We start from the raw sequence: 19,261 nt of genomic DNA on the forward strand, positions 1-19,261 counted from the left end.
CCTACTCCCAGTCCGTGATGTGATTACCTCAAGTGAAAAACACCTCTACCATTTACATAGAGTGGGTCGCGGCGCGGTGGCGCTTGAACTCCTCGAGGAAATCCTCCATCTCGTCAGCGACAAAGTCCTCGAACTTCTCGGCGAGCTTCTCGATCTTGGACTCGAGCTTCTCGGAGCCAGCGGAGAACTTGCGGCCAACGCTCTCGACCTCCTCCTCAACATCCTCCATCGAGGGAAGGGAGATGTCGATGGTCTTGCCAGAGGCAACCTTGTAGCCACCGTCCGCGATGATCTCGCTGTAGTTGGACTTGCCGCCACCGTTCCAGGCGAGGACCTGCATCATTTGTTAGCGACAGGCAACTCAAAACAAACTTGGATCAATGCTACTCACGTTGGTGGTGTCGCTGGGGACGTCGCTCAGAGCACCCTCAGTAGCGACAGAGATGAGCTGCTTCTTGAGCTTGGCCGGGGTGATCTCCGCAACAGAGTAGGCAGAGTCAGACGCAGGCTGGAGCGAGAGGTAGTAGGCCAGAAGACCGGCAATGTGAGGAGAGGCCATCGAGGTACCCGAGATCTTGTTGGTGGCGTACTTGCTGCCAATCCAGGTGGACAGGATGTTGAGACCGGGGGCGAAGATGTCGTTGCACTTGCCGTAGTTGGAGAAGTAAGCGCGCTCGTCAGCAAGAGTCGAGGCACCGACAGTAACCGCCTTCTCGGCACCAGCAGGCGAGTACCTGCAGGAGTCGGCGTTATCGTTACCGGCAGCGACAGCGAAGTGGATACCAGCATCGACAGCAGCGTTGACAGCCAGGTCGAGAGTGGTAGACTTGCCACCACCAAGAGACATGTTGGCAGCGGAACCCTTGAAGCCCTTCTTGCCCTTGCCAGACTTGGCGGCCTCGACGTTGGAAGCGTGCTGCTCAGCAGCGTACTCGACACCCTTGACGACATCCGACATGGTGCCGGAGCCGTTGGAGCGAAGGACCTTGACGGCGTAGACGTTGGCCTTCTTGGCAACGCCGTACTTCTTGCCAGCGACAGTGCCAGAGCAGTGAGTGCCGTGACCGTTGCCATCCTCATCGGCATCGCCCTGAGGGATGGTCTTGCCCCAGTGAGCACGACCCTCGAAGTCGACGTGCTCAGTGTTGGTGCCGGTGTCGATGACATAGACATCAACGCCCTCTCCACCCTCGGCAGTGTACAAGTATTTGCTGAAGGTACCGAAGCTCAGGCTCTCGCGGTGAGAGATACGGGCGAGACCCCAAGGGGCGTTCTTCTCAACCTCGTAGTCATCACCCTTCATGGTGTGGACCTCGGAGTCCCTCTCGACGTATTCGACCTAGGCACCAAGCTCGTCAGTATGGCGTGATGAGACGTAACGAAGCGAGCCACGTGTATATCAAGGGGGAAGTGCGACGACATGGCTGCTTCACTGCAAGCAAAATACAGGGGGATCAGGAAGATAGAAGGGCTGTGGTAGGATGGACTGCGTCGAGACACAGTCCGAGACCGGACATAACGGTCGCGTGTTACAGATGACTTACATCGGGGTGCCTCCGGATGAGCTCGATGACATCCTCATCGAAGTGGCCGGAGTAGCCAAGGAAGCCGCCAGCCACGTTGTAAGTGTGCTTGAGACCTTCGTAGACCTCGTCGACCATGGGGAACTGCGAGCGCTTGCGCAGCTCGGTCCTCTCGCTCTCACTCGAGGCGTGGATCTCCTGGACCCAGGAGTGATGAGCAGAGGCATCGTCGTGCTTGACGTGGCTCTTGAACTTGACGATGTATGCGTTGGGAACCTCTTTGGCGTTGACCGAGGAGATGACGGGAGCAGCGTCGTTGTGGATGGAGCCGGTGTTGAAGACCGGGGAAGCTGCTGCCAGCACGGGCAGCAGCGATAAGCCGAAGGTAGCAGCCCTCATAGTTGCGGAGGTCGCCTGGATCTCGTCAAAGAAAGAGAGAGGAAGTAGACAAGACGATGGGCAGTGAAGAGGGAGAGAGTGGTGGGTGGAGGGAGGTTGATGGGAGGTGGAAGCCGAGGGAGCTGGAGCTGGAGCTCTTATCAATGGGCGAGCAGCGGATGACGAAGAGAGCTGGGCACGGATCGAGGCTGGCTTCCTGCGCTAACGCCGGAACTCTACTAGCGTCGTTTTGCACCAGTCACGCGCAGGCGGCCGGAGTCAAGGCTCCAATCCAGGAACACTGCTGCTGCGGCGAGCAATGCGCGCACTTCGAGGTCAACAGGGAGCTCCCGACCGCATGCTAGCTGCGAGCTTGCTGTGGCGTGCACCATAGCAGCACTGTGTATATAGTGCATCGTGAGCGAGGCCGGCGCGCCAGCGCCCGCAGTTGCCGTGGCAGTCGCGTCTGGGGCTGCTACGCGCCGAGAGTCCCTGAGGCGGAGGTGCAGCGTCATGGCTCGCTAGTGTGTGTGTGGCTCAGTGCCCCAGCAAGCTGTCTCAAGTCGTGGTTGCTGGTTTGGAACGCGTACTGGGGTTCGCCGCGCAGAGCTCCCGTACCTGCTAGCTACCTTCGTTTTTGCGGGCACCCGCGTGAAGCCCACACCTGACCCCCACTGCGCACCGGCAGGCTGGCGGCGACCTCTGAGGGTGTACTGCTGCCCTGCGACCGCCCCGAGCCGAGTCCACCAACGCCGCTCCGCCCCGCCCACTCCAGTGCTGTATCACCCGCAGCAGGCACCATCGCTACCCGCTCACCCACGACCGAAATCGCGCAGCCCCATACTGCCTCGCATGCGTGTCTGCGCCCTCAGATGACGAGTCCGCCCTGCAACATCTTCGCCGACCCGAGACATCCACCGGTGATCGCTCTGCCGGGGTGAGATGCCCGCCGAGTACCACGCTTCCGCCTTCCCTTCGGACCCTAGACCGCGCTGAGCGAGGTACTATCATGGACGACCCCACCAGCCGCTCGTCTGCGGCGGCCGCCGCGGCCTCCCGCACGAACAGCCCGGCCCTCAAGGAGCTCTACACCCTCGTTGACGACCTTATCGCTGCTCTTCCGCAGAGCTCCACCTCGTCCACCGTCGACACCATCCAGACTCAATGCGACTGCCTCCGACGAATACGCCAGCTATTGATAGACTCGCCCGACTTCCGCCAGCTCAAGGACACGTTTCGGCAGGCTAAAGGCCTCACTGCGTTGATTGATACACTACGATCCGTCTCCGGCTTCTACAACCCCTCTACACTCTCAAAAGATGACCAAACCGAGTTTTTCGAGCTTCTTAAGGCTGTGCTTGCGGTACTCTCTGAGGCCTTGAACGACCACCCTGGCAATCGCAGATTCTTCCGGAAGAGAGTGGAGGAAGGTGGTTGGACAGCTTTGGAGCAGGCGCTCATTAGCACTGGTGTTGGCGGCGGCTTTCAGGATACTGGCTCATTTGACGATGCAGGGCAGGAACAGCTCTTTGGCTGTCTTGTGGCATTCGCACTGGCTGAGGAGAACATGGCACGGATTTTCCGTGACGTTAGAAACCTCCAGCCTGATGTCAAGAATGGCGATCACCAGCCAGTCGCTGATGACGCCGCCGTCGCCGGGCCCGGAGATTCTGACAAGGTGACCGGGCGCTTACGGGATCCTACAATTGGCATGCTTGAATCGCATCTGGCTGGCTTCTTCAGTGGGAACGAGGTCCTTCAAAATCCAGAGATACTACCAGTGATCATCAATATGTGGTTGATGCTCTTTCAGGAGGGGACAACCGGTTCAAGATCACCGCGATTGTCTACCTCGGTGCTTCTGATCTTGGAGAGGATCATTGCCATGTCTGCGCATAACAAGTTGGCGGCCCATGGAACCGGCATACTCAAACCGCTGTTGCCATTGATGTTCGAGGCAGAGAAAGAATCATCGGAGCACTTCCTCCTTTCCAGGCTGACGGAAGACCTCATTTCGTACGGTATCAATGACTTAGAAGATGCCCGGTACCTGTATCGGCTCGCGGCCCAGTCCGAGGAGGCTGCCCAGTTCCTTTTGTCGGCCATCAGGTCGTCAAGACAAGCTCCTTTCATTCAGCTTGACATGTCTTTGCACGGCTACACCTCAATCGAGCTTCGGGACCTTGGTAGGACATTTCCTCCGACTTCTTCAAACGGTGGATACACCATAAGCGCTTGGCTCCGAGTGGACAAGTACGATGACAACTTCCATACCACAATTTTCGGGGCCTATGATGCCACACAGACCTGTTTCGTTCTGGTCTACCTGGAAAAGGGGTCTCATTATCTGATCCTGCAAACATCAACAACCTCTTCCAGACCCAGTGTCAGGTTCAAGTCTGCCGTCTTTGAAGAGGGCGTATGGTATCATATTGCCATAGTTCACCGCCGACCGAAAGTGGCTGGCCTGAGTCGGGCTAACTTGTTCATCAACGGAGAGTTCGCTGAACAAGTGAAGTGCAATTTCCCTTCTAACCCACCAAGCTATAGCAGTAGTACCGAGAGTTTCACGGCATTTGCTTCCAACCAACGCACATACTCTCCAATCGAAGCTTTTCTTGGCACTCCCCACACTATCTCTCCACGCTTGGGCAGGAACGTCGTCGCTACGAAGCTTTCTATTGCATCCTTCCACTTGTTTCAGGAGGCTCTATCTGATGAATTGGTTGCTGTATACCACAAACTTGGTCCAAGATACCATGGCAACTTTCAGGATTGTCTAGGGTCCTTCCTCACATATCATGCATCAGCGGACTTGAACCTCTACAATGAACTGCTTCACCCGGCCAAGGAGGAGCGTTCCGAAATCCTATCTGCTATGCGTCACAAGGCTGGCGCAATCCTCCCCGAGTCGCGGATCCTTCTGAGCATCTCTCCAACGGCCGTCATGGACGACGACGATAGGAACCACATCGACGAAACGCAGTTGGTCAAATCATTGTCAAAGGCAGCAGCAAAAAACCTTCGCTACTACACACGAAGCTCTGGCCATCGCATTGCTATCAATGCTGCCGTCCCATCCATCAACGACGCTCTTTGCCAGGTAAATGGAGTTGCGGTTCTTGCCGGCGAACCAGTTGTTGTCGTACCTCAATCATTGGATGATGCAAGCTGGAGAGTTGGAGGCACCGCAGCCATTGGATTGAAGCTGGTCGAGTTGGCTACGACAAGGAATGCTTTGATGACCGCCGTCCAGATTATGTTCGAGTCCGTTCACGATAATTGGAGAAATAGCGAGGCCATGGAGAGAGAACACGGATTCGCCGTCTTGTCTGCACTGCTCCGGGACAAGCTCGGCCTAGGATCAGTCTTCGGCAGATCAACCACGGGCCAAATTGACGACCCAGATCACGAATCATTGTCTTACGAATTATTGCAGCTCATTCTTAGATTTGTTGGATTCGAAGAAAACAGACCGCAGGAATCCAAGATCATCAACCCTCTGGCTTACAGAGCCCTTTTGATTGATTTCGACATCTGGCGGAAATGCTCCGCCGATACACAAAAGCTGTACTATCGGCAATTCGAGTGCTTTGCTAAGGACAGCAAATACCATGTCTTTAATGCAAAGCGCCTTACCCGCATGCGTAAGTCCAATATCCAGGATCCTACAGTGTGCTGGCAAATCTAATATCTGCGTAGGCATCATAAAGAGGCTACTTGATGCGCTCAAGGGAGAAAGTTTTACTGGCGAAGTTTTCCCCCATTTCCTCAACGCATTCAGGGCCCTCCTGAAATGCAGCGTCTCGTCGGATATCCTCAGGTCCCTTGCACTCTTTATCACATTTGCTCTGCAGGAGAGCAAAACACTTGTCAATCGCCCACTACGTTCTAGTAGCAGTGCAAAGCCGTTGCAGCGGGCGCCGACGCAATCACTGTTGCCCAACTCCAACCCTTCCACGAGGCCCATGACACCAAACCTCCAGGCCGAAACAGAGGTGCTGTCAAAGAAGGAGTTGGGTGTCAGGATCCTGGAAGCATATGCGGCGTTTCTTTGTGATGATGCAAGCGCCACGGAAATCCGGCGTTTTGCGAAGACTGTGACCAACAAGGTAGGCAGTTTCTTCGATTTCTCGGACGAGATGGCTGATTTGGGTCAGTGGCTGGTTTACCTCCTTGCCGAAAATGATGCTCGGGTGATCGTTCCCACCATGCAGATACTTGCCCGGCTTCTGGTCATTCAGGGCCCGCACTTTGTCAAGAAATTCACAAGGGACGGAGGCTTCACCAACTTGAAGCACCGCCTTAAAGCTTGGTGGAACACTCCACCGATTTGGACTATCTGCTTTGCCATCCTCTTCGGCGCGGATGTTGGGAAGATTACGTTTGAGAGAGATTTCGATCTCTATAACTTGATGGACGCATTTTCGTCAGCCAATGGCCAAATCAACATAGCTTATCCGGACATTTTCCCGGCAATGACGGCAATGCTTGAGACAGGCATCCGAGTAGTAGTGAAACAGCAAGAGGCGCTCGACAGGCCATCAACAAGCCAGGGAGAGAACGGCGGTAACCCGACTCCACAGCCGCCAAGGGAACCTGGTAGAAAGCGTTCCATGTCCTTGGAAAGCGAGCTTGCAGCACGAGGCGAGTGTGATCTTTCTTGTATTGTCAAGTTCTTATGCTGACGTGATGCAGATGAACCACAGCAGCCATCTTCGAGGCAGAAGCTTGTGGACTATGCAGCGATATTGCATACGATCATTCAGTTCTTGGCAGATGTGCACATGAAGTCCCCCCATTTCCGCGAGTACGCCATTGCCTCGAACTACGTCCAGGACCTTCTTTTTGTCCTCTACCCAGTCATCGTCACATCTGACAGTGTATCCGCGGAAACGGAGCTGCACTCTCGCGGATCTGCTCTGACATTCGAAGGCCAAGATGTTCTCATCAATCCTCAAACAGGACCGGGTGATTCTCAACCTTCGATCGTTCGCACTACTCCAATCGAGGCACCTCGTAGCCCTTCTGCTGCAAAGGCCACACCACTGAGGCGAGGAAACTCATTCATTTTGATCAGCTCCGACAAAGCCAAATACCCCGCCGCTTCAGTGCGGCTTCACACTGTTCTTTCCCCAAAGAGGTCCAGGTCCAGTTCCGTCGACCTCAAAGTTGGCAACGCCGTCGTTCAAGCCCTGCTTGAGCTTGTTATTGGCGTTTTCCTGGATCAACTGCTCCACAAAAAGGACTTTACTGGATTCGGGCTTTTCCTGAAGGTTCCACCTGGCTTCCAAGAACACCAGGCCTATTTTGAATCCTACGTGCTCCTTCATACCATGCAAACGATCGCCAACGAAGTGCAACTCCGCCAGGATCTACTCTCGGAACCAAGAGTCCTTACCAATCTTGCTCGCTACACGCTTCATATGGCCGAGGCCGTCTTTGAGGGCTGGTTCTTGAACGGTGCTGAAGCGTTGCTCGATTTCATCGGGACAATATTGGACTACTTGCATCGCCCAGATGTGGCGCAGCTCAAGGGGGTACGTCTATGTACGCAAGCAATCTCGACCGTTCGTACCGTCTTCTTCCGCGTGGCGTTACTCCGCCTCTCGGAGCTGGATGAGCCCGACAACGAGACTGAGGCCATTGCATTCCTGCACAAGATGACGTATTGGCAAACCATCGTTCTGCACCCAGACAACCTGGAAGGGAACTACCTCAGGCTCCTGTGCTACCTGCTTTATACGAAGTTTGTTTCCGGGGACCCTCGCGTCAGGGCAGCTGCTGCGGATTTCTGGAGGCTCATGCTTGTGCAAAAGCCTGCTGAAACGTCTCAGATGCTGAACCAGACAACGTCGAGCAACGACCGCAAACTCTTCACAGAGTTCATGAGACTGACAGAACTTGACAATGACGCGTTCTTAGCTTGGGTCGACGACCGCCGTGGCGAATTGGACAACTTGTTCTTTGGCGCAATGTCAAAGTCTTGGGAAGAGTTCGTTACGGATGAGAACCGCAAAACCGAAGAGAGCGCAAAGAACAGGGTCAACAAACGACGTGAGCGTCTAAGGCAGTGGCAGTCCGAAGAGGCAGGAGCGGACAACACTTGGCACCGTCACGAGGTCTCGACAACACATTGGCGTGCCAACATCTTCGCTGCTGAGCGCTTGAAGCACCAACGAGCACAACAAGACCAGCAGGACAACTTGGCCTTCCTGGCGTCAGCATTAGGGAAGCTTGATCGATCACTGCGCGAACCCTGTGCCTTACTCGAATCTGAAGAGGTCTCGAAGTGGCAGCTTGATGAAACTGAGGGCCGAAACAGGATGAGACTTCGGATCCTTCCGGATAGGACCACGGCTCGCAACGACGACTATCAGCCAAAGAGAAGGGATTCCGAAGGCTATGCCAAGAGGAAACTCAGCCTCATGACCAACATCCCACAGATCGCAACTCCTGATGCTGCCAGTGCCACGCCAAACAGCGCTCACCCCAACAGCGCTCATCCCGATGGACAAAATGGCAGAGATCGTTCGGTCAGCCAATCCTCTGTCAACTCCAATGCCGATGACGATTTCGAGTTTGTTGCAGATCCGAACGAGGGTGAAGATGGTTTCGAGGACAAGAATCGCAAAGTCATGCGCACGCTTCAGTCGGGCGATCAGGTCCAGCATGTCTTCAACGTGTCGCGTATCGTTGGTTTGGAAGCCTGTGAAGGACTTCTTATCCTTGGCAAAGACTCGCTGTACCTTTTGGACAATTTCTTCCAACGGTCTGACGGAGAAATCATCCGTGTGTGGCAAGCACCACCCGAGGAGCGCGACAGTTACGTCCAAATGATCTCCGGAAAGAAGGCGACAGAGAGAAAGCCTCAGATGGTCGACGGCGAACAATCGACACGCAACTGGAAGTGGCCAGAGGTGATCAGTATCTCCAAGAGACGCTTCCTATTCCGCGACGTTGCCATCGAGATTTTCTTCACCGACGGACGAAGTTACCTGCTGACGGCAATCGTACCCAAGGTCCGGGACGAGCTTCATGCCAAACTCCTTTCCAGGGCTCCTCAGGTAACAAGCCCATCTGCACTACAGTCTGAGGATGCTTGGCGACTGGAATCCCTGCGTACTCCGGAAGAGGCGCCGCCGTCAATGGCCTCAAAATGGGTCAGCGCACTGAATCCCATGGCTCAGAACCCTGCCACGAAGAAGTGGCTGAAGGGCGAAATCTCCAATTTCCACTATCTCATGCTCGTGAACACCATGGCCGGGAGGACGTTCAACGATTTGACCCAATATCCCGTCTTCCCGTGGATTCTGGCGGACTATACCAGCGAGGAACTGGATCTGAATGATCCAAAGACGTTTAGAGACTTGTCAAAGCCTATGGGTGCCCAGACTAAGCAGAGAGAAGCCGAGTTCAAGGAGCGTTATCAAACCTTCGCCGAGATGAGCGATGGGACGAGCCCGGTCTTCCATTACGGCACACACTACTCGTCAGCCATGATCGTTACGTCCTATCTCATCCGTCTGCAGCCGTTCGTGCAGTCCTATCTCCTACTTCAGGGTGGCAGTTTCGATCACGCAGATCGCTTGTTTGATTCCATCGAGAAGGCGTGGAAATCCGCGTCCAGGGACAACATGACGGACGTTCGTGAGCTCATTCCCGAGTTCTTCTACCTGCCCGAGTTCCTCACGAACATGAACGGTTATAACTTCGGCACGAAGCAGGTGACTGGCGAGAAGATCAATGATGTCGCTCTACCACCTTGGGCGAAGGGAGACCCTGAGATTTTCATCGCCAAGCACAGGGAGGCCCTGGAGAGTCCGTACGTGACCAGAAATCTCCAGAAGTGGATCGACCTGGTCTTCGGGTTCAAGCAGCAAGGCGACGCTGCGATGGAGGCTACAAATGTGTTCCACTACCTATCGTATCATGGTGCCAAGGACCTGGACAACATCGACGATCCGGTTGAACGTCTGGCCACCATCGGCATCATTCACAACTTTGGCCAGACTCCGCACCAAGTTTTCCAGAAACCCCATCCTCCGCGAGGTGAGCCGCAAAAGCCCAAGCGGCTTGACAGTGGGGCCGATTCCCTGACTCGCCTTCCATTCACGCTTCTCGATGCACGCGAGTCCGTGGCAAGCTTGACCTACCACCCGAAGCAGGAGCGTATTCTTTGCTCTGCAGCGTTCAGGATCAACATCCCACCAAGCTATGATCGCTACATGGAATGGGGCTTTGCTGATGGCAGCGTCCGGTTCTACGCGACCGACAGCAAGAAACTGATCGGGTTGTGGGAGCACCTGCACCAGGGCCAGATATCCTGTGCCACCTTCGTCGACGGCAAGACGCTCATCACGGCGGGCACCGACTGCACCGTCGCCGTCTGGAACGTCGTCCTCCACTCCAAGACGGTCGACCTCGTCCCAAAGGTCTGCTTCTTCGGCCACCGCAACCCCGTCACCGTGCTCGCGACGTCGCGCGCCTTCAGCACCTTCCTCTCGGCCAACCCCAACGGCGAAGTCTTCCTGTGGGACCTCAACCGACTCGAGTTCGTCCGGCGCATCGGCAAGGCGGCGGTGGACGCGCCCATCAGCTGCGCGCGCATCAACAACGTCAACGGGCACGTCATGCTCTGCACGGGCCCGCGGCTGCTGCTGTACACGCTCAACGGCCGGCTGCTGCTCGACCAGGACGTGTGCGACACGGCCGACGCCGACGACGTCGTGTACTCGTGCGCGTTTTACGAAGGGGTCGGCAACGAGTGGCTGGAGCGGGAGCTGATCGTCACGGGCCACCGCCGCGGCATCGTCAACGTGTGGCAGAAGACGCTCGAGCCGGGCACGGGCGAGTGGTGCCTCGAGGTCGTCAAGCGGCTCAACCACGTCGACCCGGCGCGCGAGGACGGCGGCAACTACCCTGGCGCCATCACGTGCATCTTGCCCATGGCGCAGACGGTGTATACGGGCGATGATGACGGCAAGGTTGTGAGTGGCCCCTGTTCTTTTTTTCCGGATTTTTGTGAGGGCCGTTGATGTGTTAACAGAGTAAATACAGTTCGAGTGGGATTGCGTACAGCGACATGGTGGAGCTTAGACGCACGAGGAAGAAGCGTGGAGGAAACTGTGTGGTGAAGGAGGAAGAGGCGGCTGGTAAAGAAGAGGAGGAGGATAAGGCGTGGTGGAAGAAGAGGGTTAAGAACGTCAAGCGTAGTTGGACGTGGGACGTGCATCTGGCGGGGACTGATGGCGCAAGGGAACCTGAGCCTGTCTCGAGGATGGAGAGGAAGGACAAGGCGAAGACGAGGAGATCGTCTGGTAGTTGGATGCACTTGGGTGGCACTCGTCCCGTGCCCTCTTCCTTGGATGATGATGAGGATGAGGAGGATGGTGAACAGCGGGAAGGGGGTCTTGTTCATGAGCGTTGGAGGAGGGAGAGGGGATATGCTCCACCGATGGGGCGGTAAACAAGAGAGAGAGTGTGTGTGTGGCCTTTGGTTACGTGTAGGTATTTTTATGCATGGCGCGTATGGTTGGGTTTATTACAGCACCGAAAGAAAAGCAAAGTCACGAATCTGTCTTTTACACACCTCGTGTTTCCATTTTCTATCTGTGTTGTTCTGTGGAATGTCTCCGACCTATCCCTTCAAGAGCTCTCCTATGTCGCGGCTGTCGTGCGCTCTTTTATTTTTTTTCCTTTCCGCTGTTTTTGTCTCGACCATGCTCCTAGATTTGCGGCTGACCGATAGCAATGCGGAATGTCTCCCGCATTTTCGAGATATGGTCCAAGTCCTGGTAAGGTGCATGCGTGCGCACTTCATGGATCAGTCTGATCAGGGATGTTCGGTTCAGATTGGAGAAGTCCTCGGGCGTGTGGGGGAAATCTTTGATCAACCAGCCGGTGTGGACCGAGACAAGGGGTGTCAAGGTCATGTAGTGGCGCGTTTCTTTTGTGATATTATGATTTTGCCAGCGCGCCCAATTATTGTACTCACTACATGCGTAATGGTTGACATAAATCTTATGTACGGAATTAAGCTGGGTGAAGGGCGAGGGGGGGGGAGGTTGCTTACCCGATCTGATTGGAGTTGAAGCCGCGCGTGCTGGAAAATTTGACGTCCTGCCTGAGGTTTACGTCCTGCCCGACGGTGTCGATATTCATCTTGATGCTACCGTAATGGTTGGTGATGTCGATGAGCACCTTGGTCTGCGCCTCCTTTTCTTGAGCGCGGACCTTCTGGAGATTTTCGAGCGCCTCCTTGAGGAGGTTTGTCGCAATGCGCAGGGCGTCCAAGTCTGCCGAGAGCTGTTCTTCTCTCGTCGGGGTGACTGATCGCGTCTTCTCGGAATCATCCGACGAGGCCATGCTCGAGATCGATTGGACGCCGTCGATGTTGGACTGCGACTCGTTCGAGGGATCTGGAATCATTGGCCAGTCAGTGAGCGTCAATGTGTCAGCATGGCTTGCTTGGGTACGAAGAACTTCTTACGTGAGTCTTTGCCCAGCATCCCGTACATGTTTGCCTTGGGGGACATTGACGCTCTTGCAAGGATTCTGAGGTTGAGGTTGAGGTCGGGGATTTCAGGTTGGGTCGAGCAGCTTTTAAGAGCGAAGAGTTTGTGTCTGCGATCCGGTCCCCGTAATCGAACCGCAGTTGCCACCGCACTAAGATGGCAAGAATGGTAGCTGGTGAGGGTGCACTCATGACTAAATAATGGTTGAGCTGAATTCCCAGGGTACACTCGACCCACAGAGCTCAATGAAAAACTGTTGATTCATGGCGCCACCATTGGAGCTTGTGGAAATACAGACCTGAGAAGGCCGAGAATATGGTACAGGCTTTCTGCTGCGGTACGATGAATAGTGATAATGCCGCGGGTTTGTGGGATGTATGCTATTATTCGGTACAGGAAATATGAATGGGGGCTACCGAAAACTCAAGGGGCCGAGTAGATAGGTGGTCGGGTGACCGAGATTCTTTCAAATTTTATAGGGCAAATGTTCGTAACATACGAACAGATCTGTCGTCTTAGCTGCGGCCCATTCTACAGCCGCCATGTGTCATAGCAAGAGATCTACGCTGTCGCAGCCGACTCTGAGCCGGTGTTACTGTTAACGTAGATGCGTCGTCGCCTGGATAATCATCTGCCATTTTAGTAGGGGTTCTCCGTGATATTAGCCCTCCCTCGCCTTATATTTTGGTAGCGAGACCCTTCTGCAGGAAAACTTTTTACCGCATCATCGCACTATAAGAAGATACGTGTTCAAAGAATGTTTGTACCGCTATCACGATCTTGAGCAGGATTACGGCATCTTAGCACTTAAGTCACGAATTTTTATAAAGATAAGATACACACAGCGCTTGTTATTATAGTATTAGGTTTAAGGAGGTGTTCATTATAAGGATCAAGACGGCGGCGGCGGCGGCGGCGGCGATGGTATTGGCATAAAATTACGCACTAAAAAAGAGACATTTCCTTATAAGTCAATGGTATCGATCGCAGTTCAAATGATGTTACCGTGCATTTTCTCAGTCTTGGATTCTTCGGATCTAAATAAAGGAAAAATAAACCCCAAACCTTGCCGTTCAGCTCGGACAAGTGACGCCACCGTTCGGCTCGTATCCGAGGGCTGCCAACGGCATAGCGGGCTTCCAACACGGTTGATACTGCCCACATCTGTCTCCGAGATATCGAAATACACTTCAATGAATAGTTGATCCGATTCCCCTATCTCGCTAATTTCTACCACCCATGTAAGAAGAGTGTAGCGTTCTCGACAGAGCTCAAAAAGGCTCAAATCTTCCGCAACCCATCGTGGTAGCGTCACGTCGAGCGCACATACCAACAGACCTACGCCGATAAAGCTTCCGCGGGCTTTATCTACGCTTATCTGGAGCCATCCATCCTTGCCCTCGTTGCGGGGCAGTTGTCCCACCACCTGCATCCATCGGCATCCTCAGCCGCCCGCCGACGATAAGCCGATTCCCCATCTATGCTCTGCTTCGCCCTTCCTATTGGAGCACACCGCCGAACCGCTTTGGAGCGCAATGGAGGCAATCGAGGTTGGGGGGGTTGCAGATTCCGCCGCCATCCAGCCAATCCCTAGTCACTTGAGGTTGTTCCGCATGCCTATCAACGCCCTTGACGCAGTTGATAGGATACCTGGACGAGCGGCCTTCGCATTAGCGTCCGCCGTTGCATGATGTCTATCAACGATAATATTATGGCTTTTGACTCCAGAGCCCCCCTCTCTCTTTCACTCATCACCACCTGATCCACGCCTTCTTTCCCCCCTTCCCATCATCGGCCGGTCGGGGTCTTGGCAGACGAGCAGCAGAAGAAGTCAAACATGGCGGACGTCGAAAAGAAGATCGCGGACCCCGTGTCGGTGCCGGAGTCGGACGTGGCCGAGGGGTCGCTGGAAGCGGTGGTTGTGGACCAGCGGATGCAAGAAGACATTGGCGCACAGCTCTACCTCGAGGTCCAGCAGTACTCCAAGGAGGAGCTCGAGGCGGAGAGGAAAAAAGTTCTCAGGAAAATCGACAGGGTCATCCTGCCCATTGTAAGCTCCCCGATTGCCATATATGCCGATGATTGCGCGTGGTCGCTGATGCTCAGTGTGGTCAGATCTGCATTACCTACACCCTTCAATTCCTTGACAAGCTCTCACTGAACTACGCTTCGGCGTATTCACTCAAGGAAGACCTCGGCCTCGGCGGGTGAGTTCGCGATCCCACAGCCAGACACCCCGCCGCCCACCAACTGACACACACCCACACCAACAGCCAACGCTACTCCTGGACGGCCTCCATCTTCAACTTCGGCTACCTCTTCTGGGCGATCCCGTCCAACCTCCTCATCCAAAAGCTCCCCGTCGCCAAATTCACCGGCGGCATGCTCCTCGTCTGGGCCGTCATCCTCGTCTGCCACGTCGCGGCCAAAGACTTCGCGGGGATGATGGTCCTGCGCTTCACCCTCGGCATGTTCGAAGCCGGCATCTCCCCGGCCATCATGAACATCACGTCCATGTTCTACACGCGCAGCGAGCAGCCGCTGCGCATGTGCCTCTTCCTCGCCTTCAACGGCATGGCGACCATGGTGGGCGCGCTGCTCGGGTACGGGCTCGGGCACGCGACCGACCACTCGCTCAAAGCGTGGCAGCTCATCTTCCTCGTCATCGGCGCGCTCAACTTCGCGTGGGGCGTCGTCTTCCTGTGGCTGATGCCCGACGCGCCGTCGGCCGCGCGCTTCCTCACCCACAAGGAGCGCGTCGTCGCCGTGCACCGCATCGCCGAGAACATGATGGGCGTCAAGAACACGCGCTTCCTGCCGCGCCAGGCCGCGGCCGCGCTCGCCGACGCAAAGGTCTGGTGTCTCGTCTTCATCGGCTGCGCCTGCGGCATCATCAACGGCGGTGTGTCCAACTTCGCTTCCTCCCTCATCAAGGGCTTCGGCTTCTCCGGCATCAGCGCCACCCTCCTGCAGCTCCCGACGGGGGCCATCGAGTTCGTCGTAGTGCCGCTGTGCGGCGTCGCCGCGGGCAGGTGGCGCGATGTCCGGTGCTGGTTGTTGATGGCGATATGCCTGCCGCCGCTGGGAGGGCTGATTGGGATACGGCTTACCAGTCTGGACGAGAGGTGGAGCCTGGTCGGGTGCACGTGGCTGCAGTATATTGTGGGGGCGCCGGTGATCCTGGCGTGGAATCTGATGACGAGTAATATCGCGGGGCATTCGAAGCGCACCATGACGAACGGGTTGTGGTTCGTGTGGTATGCGGCGGGGAATATCGTGGGGGCCCAGCTGTTTTTTGCGCGCGAGGCGCCGCGGTATGAGTCGGCCATCATTGCACTGTGCGTGTGCTATGCGGCGATTATAGTGCTGGCATTCGTGCTAAGGCAGGTCATGTGGTGGGAGAATAAGAGGAGGGACAAGGCAATGGGGGTGGGGGAGCGGACGGTGAACGGGGCGGATGAGGCGGCGATGAAGGAAGGGTTTAGGGATCAGACGGATGTGGAGAATAAGCATTTCAGGTATTGCTTGTGAGGGAAGGAAGGAATTAGTCTGGTTTTCGGAAATGTTACGATGCTGAAGGAAGCCTTCTGCTCCGCAGTGGCAGGTTGAAAGATGGCGACTCGACAGTATCAAATCGACTCCCCCAGCTCCGGCTGCTCTCACCATCGAAGGTCATCGATCTACGAAGTGCCCTTCCAGCCACAACCTCGTCTCCAAAGCCGAACAGTGTTTTTCGATCTTTCAAGGACCCCAGACTCGCCGCCCTGCGAACACACCTCTCCCCACCCGCCCTTGCCCTCTCCGAATACCTCTCGCCCGCCTTGAAACCCACACCTCGGCACCCTCCGGCCCCATCGAACCGCGCACCCAAAATCTTCTCAACCACCCACTCCGCCGTGCGCGCATGCAAACTCGGCGCGACATTTCCCCCTCGATGCTCATCCCGGCCGCCATCCACGAAGCTCTCCGCGTCCGCCAGCCCCTGAAAGACGACGAGCTGGTCGCGCAGGTACGCATCAACGCAACCGCCATGCCTCACCTCTTCGACCAACTCTCGAGCGACGCGCTCAATCAGCCTGTCCACAGCGGCGGGCACGGCGGTGATTTTCTCGTTGTACAGCCAGTCGCGGCCGAGCCTGTGGCCGGTCGACGACGTCGCGACGAGGAGAAGGTAGAGGTCCTTGTGTGAGCTCTTCTCAAAGGTCACGGCGAAGGCGCCCGCCTGGGGGTCGAGGTGGGGGAAGCTGGCGGCGAGCACGCTGTGCAGTTTGCGCTCGGCTTGGCCCTGGCAGTATGATGGGGCAAGGATGGTGGCGGTTATGGATCCGATGGGCCCTCGGTTCTCGAGGCGGAAGGGCGGCAGGGTCTGGGAACGGGGCATGGAGGTTACGGTGAAGGTGATGGAGCCTTTGGGGCCGCGCATCCAGCCTCTTTGGTGGAGGTTTGCTGTGATGGGCGGCAGGCCGATGAGGGACAAGGTGGGTAGGAGGACCTGATGGATGTAGTCGTATGAGGGTGAAAGAGACACGTTGGTTCCGCCATGGATGGTTATTGCGAATGGCTTGTTTGACGGGCGGCCGGAGAACAGGATGAAAGGGAGCACGGCTTGGAAGACGAGGCCAATGCTTCCAGCGCTGCCGATGTCGATGATGTTGGCTTTCTGAGGAGACTTGATTTCGCCGCGGACGTCGGCACGTGGAAAGAAGTCGAGGGTCTGGCTCTGCTGCTCAGCACCCGCGGAGATGGCTCTGCTGGCGAGGGCTAGCCATTGGACGGCAGAGAGATGCTGTGCCTTCAGCCCGCTCTTGCCTCTGCGATTTGCTCGGATGCGGGTGATGCGGATGGGCTCGGCCGTCAGAGCAGCCAGGCCCACCGAGATGCGGAGAAGCTGGCCGCCGCCCTCCAGCGTTGTTCCATCAATGCACGCCATGAGCTGCAGTAACAAGTGGATTCTCTCTGGGTCAGTGGAAGCAGAAAGCGGAGCGGGTGGCGGGCGCGCTTTCGAGCAGCAGTGGACATGGCTCTATAGTGCAGGGTGAGTCAACAGCGAGCGGCGGCCGGAGAGTCAGCGCTGCTCAGCCTCGTTGCTGCCTGGGGCAGTCTGGTGGCTGAAGTGGTCAAGGCATGCGAGCTCAATTGACGCTGGCCGCAGCTCGAGATGCAAGAAGATGCAGGCGCACCGCGGGCGATGGGAGCACAGGGATAGACGCATCATGGTGTTGTCGTCGAAAGAGAGGGAAGGCGCAGCCGGGCGCTTACGCCACCAACGCAACGGGCATCATCGTAGGGCTGTGACGCTGTCTCCCACATCAACCCGGATTTGCCGCCCTGCTGTCTGCGCAGTGACGTCGACGCCGGCAGCACCTCCGTCTCACAGGCGCAAAACTTGTTACCAGCATCCGGCTTCAAAAATATGTCCTCTCGCGACCGGCCGAGGCCATCTTCCTGCATTAACCTCATCCTCCTTCCCGTCTGACAACAACCGCCTTTCCCGAATCATCCACCATGTCGGCCTTCCCCATCATCTTCAACATCGACGGCTCGTCCCGCCACGAGGTGCTCCTCGTCTCGCCCAGCGTCTCGCTGGCCGACCTGAGCGCCAAGATCGAGTCGACCGCCACCTCGTCGCCCAACTGCCAGGAGTTCATGGCCAAGTACGCCAAGAAGAAGGGCGACCAGAAGGTCGAGGCCATCAAGGTCCGTTGGGCCATGGCCGGCCGCGACCACAAGACCTTCCCCTCCACCACCGCCCTGACCGACGACAACACCGAAGCCGTCCTCCACCTGATCGAGCGCAGCGGCGTCGGCAAGGACGTGCTTGAGGTCAAGCTGGCGGCCGAAGCCGAGGAGAAAGCGTAGGTACGAGCACTCGTATCTTCTTTTCTTTCCGTGCGCTGACCATTTACGTCGCTGGTTCGTAGGCTTCCGGATCGCACCAAGTAGATAGATGCCATCCCCCCCAATGTGCAATGATTGTATGACCGGCATGCGGTATTGCAAAACAAGTGGCAAAGCGATTTTTATTCAATAATTAATACATCACGTTACCAATCATTCATCGAGCCCCAGCTGCCAGTTGATCCAACGCTGTTAGCCACGTGAGGAGTCTCAAAGAGCATGTGAAGAGCCAAGGTACCAGAACCAACAATAGGTTGCATAATGCTTCATCGTTCCCTATCCCGCGAAGACTGCAAATACTCCTCTCTTTTCATTTCCGCATAGGAAATAAAAGCACACTTCCGGATGGAGACAGGTTCCAAAACTATACGACAACATCTAGATGGAGAATCCAACTGCCTGCGTAAGTAGAGATCCATATCTGACCCATAATCTAGGCAGAAACCAAGGGAGAAAAAAGACACCACTACTGCCATCACCACACCACCAAAAAAAAAAAGGGCAAAACAACGCGGCGACGCAAGGCTGCCTCACAGCCTCGCATCCTCTCCCCCTCCCACGAGAGTAACAAAGAGCACGCACCACACATCGACCATCGATCAACGACAGTGGCAGTGTGAAAAAAAGAGGCGCTAAACAGCAAACTCACCACAGAATAATCCTCCGAACCCGCGATCCTCCCTCGGCCCCCCCCTTTCCCTTATTCGTCGCAAACCATGAGGGAATAATCACGAAAAGGATTTTCCTTCTAGACCCTGCACGATCTACCAGTCAAGTTGAATCGCGTGGTGGCTGAGCACATGTAACCCACCGCTCGGACTCTTTCTCCCACGTGGCAATGTGTCCCGGAGAGGCCACAAAATTCCGCCTTGCTGCGTTGCCATGTGGCCCGGCCCCATGTGGATGTGACGATATTACCTGGGGAACCCCGGGCAATAATGTGGC

General features: G+C 55.9%; 6 protein-coding genes across 6 annotated transcripts; 3 read left to right on the plus strand and 3 right to left on the minus strand.

The window, feature by feature from the left end:
* Nucleotides 1-52: 52 nt before the first annotated feature.
* BKCO1_4900071 (autophagic serine protease alp2) lies at nt 53-1,922 on the minus strand (the record flags this gene model as incomplete). The annotated part of the gene is made up of 3 exons (XM_020276588.1): nt 53-334; nt 392-1,339; nt 1,545-1,922. The coding sequence occupies 3 exons, from the start codon at nt 1,920-1,922 to the stop codon at nt 53-55; spliced, it is 1,608 nt and encodes a 535-aa protein (XP_020127645.1).
* Nucleotides 1,923-2,910: 988 nt separating this feature from the next.
* On the plus strand, nt 2,911-11,370 carry BKCO1_4900072 (beige beach domain-containing protein; the record flags this gene model as incomplete). The annotated part of the gene is made up of 4 exons (XM_020276589.1): nt 2,911-5,548; nt 5,604-6,554; nt 6,600-10,891; nt 10,951-11,370. 4 exons carry the CDS (start codon nt 2,911-2,913, stop codon nt 11,368-11,370), a joined length of 8,301 nt encoding a protein of 2,766 aa, XP_020127648.1.
* A 259-nt stretch (nt 11,371-11,629) lies between these two features.
* BKCO1_4900073 (uncharacterized protein) lies at nt 11,630-12,439 on the minus strand (the record flags this gene model as incomplete). The annotated part of the gene is made up of 3 exons (XM_020276590.1): nt 11,630-11,897; nt 11,977-12,322; nt 12,394-12,439. The coding sequence occupies 3 exons, from the start codon at nt 12,437-12,439 to the stop codon at nt 11,630-11,632; spliced, it is 660 nt and encodes a 219-aa protein (XP_020127647.1).
* A 1,816-nt stretch (nt 12,440-14,255) lies between these two features.
* Nucleotides 14,256-15,949, plus strand: BKCO1_4900074 (mfs allantoate transporter; the record flags this gene model as incomplete). Its single annotated transcript, XM_020276591.1, has 3 exons — nt 14,256-14,468; nt 14,534-14,625; nt 14,692-15,949. 3 exons carry the CDS (start codon nt 14,256-14,258, stop codon nt 15,947-15,949), a joined length of 1,563 nt encoding a protein of 520 aa, XP_020127642.1.
* Nucleotides 15,950-15,983: 34 nt separating this feature from the next.
* BKCO1_4900075 (rna 3-terminal phosphate cyclase) lies at nt 15,984-17,348 on the minus strand (the record flags this gene model as incomplete). Its single annotated transcript, XM_020276592.1, has 1 exon — nt 15,984-17,348. One exon carries the CDS (start codon nt 17,346-17,348, stop codon nt 15,984-15,986), a length of 1,365 nt encoding a protein of 454 aa, XP_020127641.1.
* Nucleotides 17,349-17,923: 575 nt separating this feature from the next.
* BKCO1_4900076 (uncharacterized protein) lies at nt 17,924-18,277 on the plus strand (the record flags this gene model as incomplete). The annotated part of the gene is made up of 1 exon (XM_020276593.1): nt 17,924-18,277. The coding sequence occupies one exon, from the start codon at nt 17,924-17,926 to the stop codon at nt 18,275-18,277; it is 354 nt and encodes a 117-aa protein (XP_020127644.1).
* Between the last annotated feature and the right edge of the window lie 984 nt (nt 18,278-19,261).

Source organism: Diplodia corticola (assembly GCF_001883845.1).
Source record: "Diplodia corticola strain CBS 112549 chromosome Unknown scaffold49, whole genome shotgun sequence".
Classification (NCBI taxonomy): Eukaryota; Fungi; Ascomycota; class Dothideomycetes; order Botryosphaeriales; family Botryosphaeriaceae; genus Diplodia; species Diplodia corticola.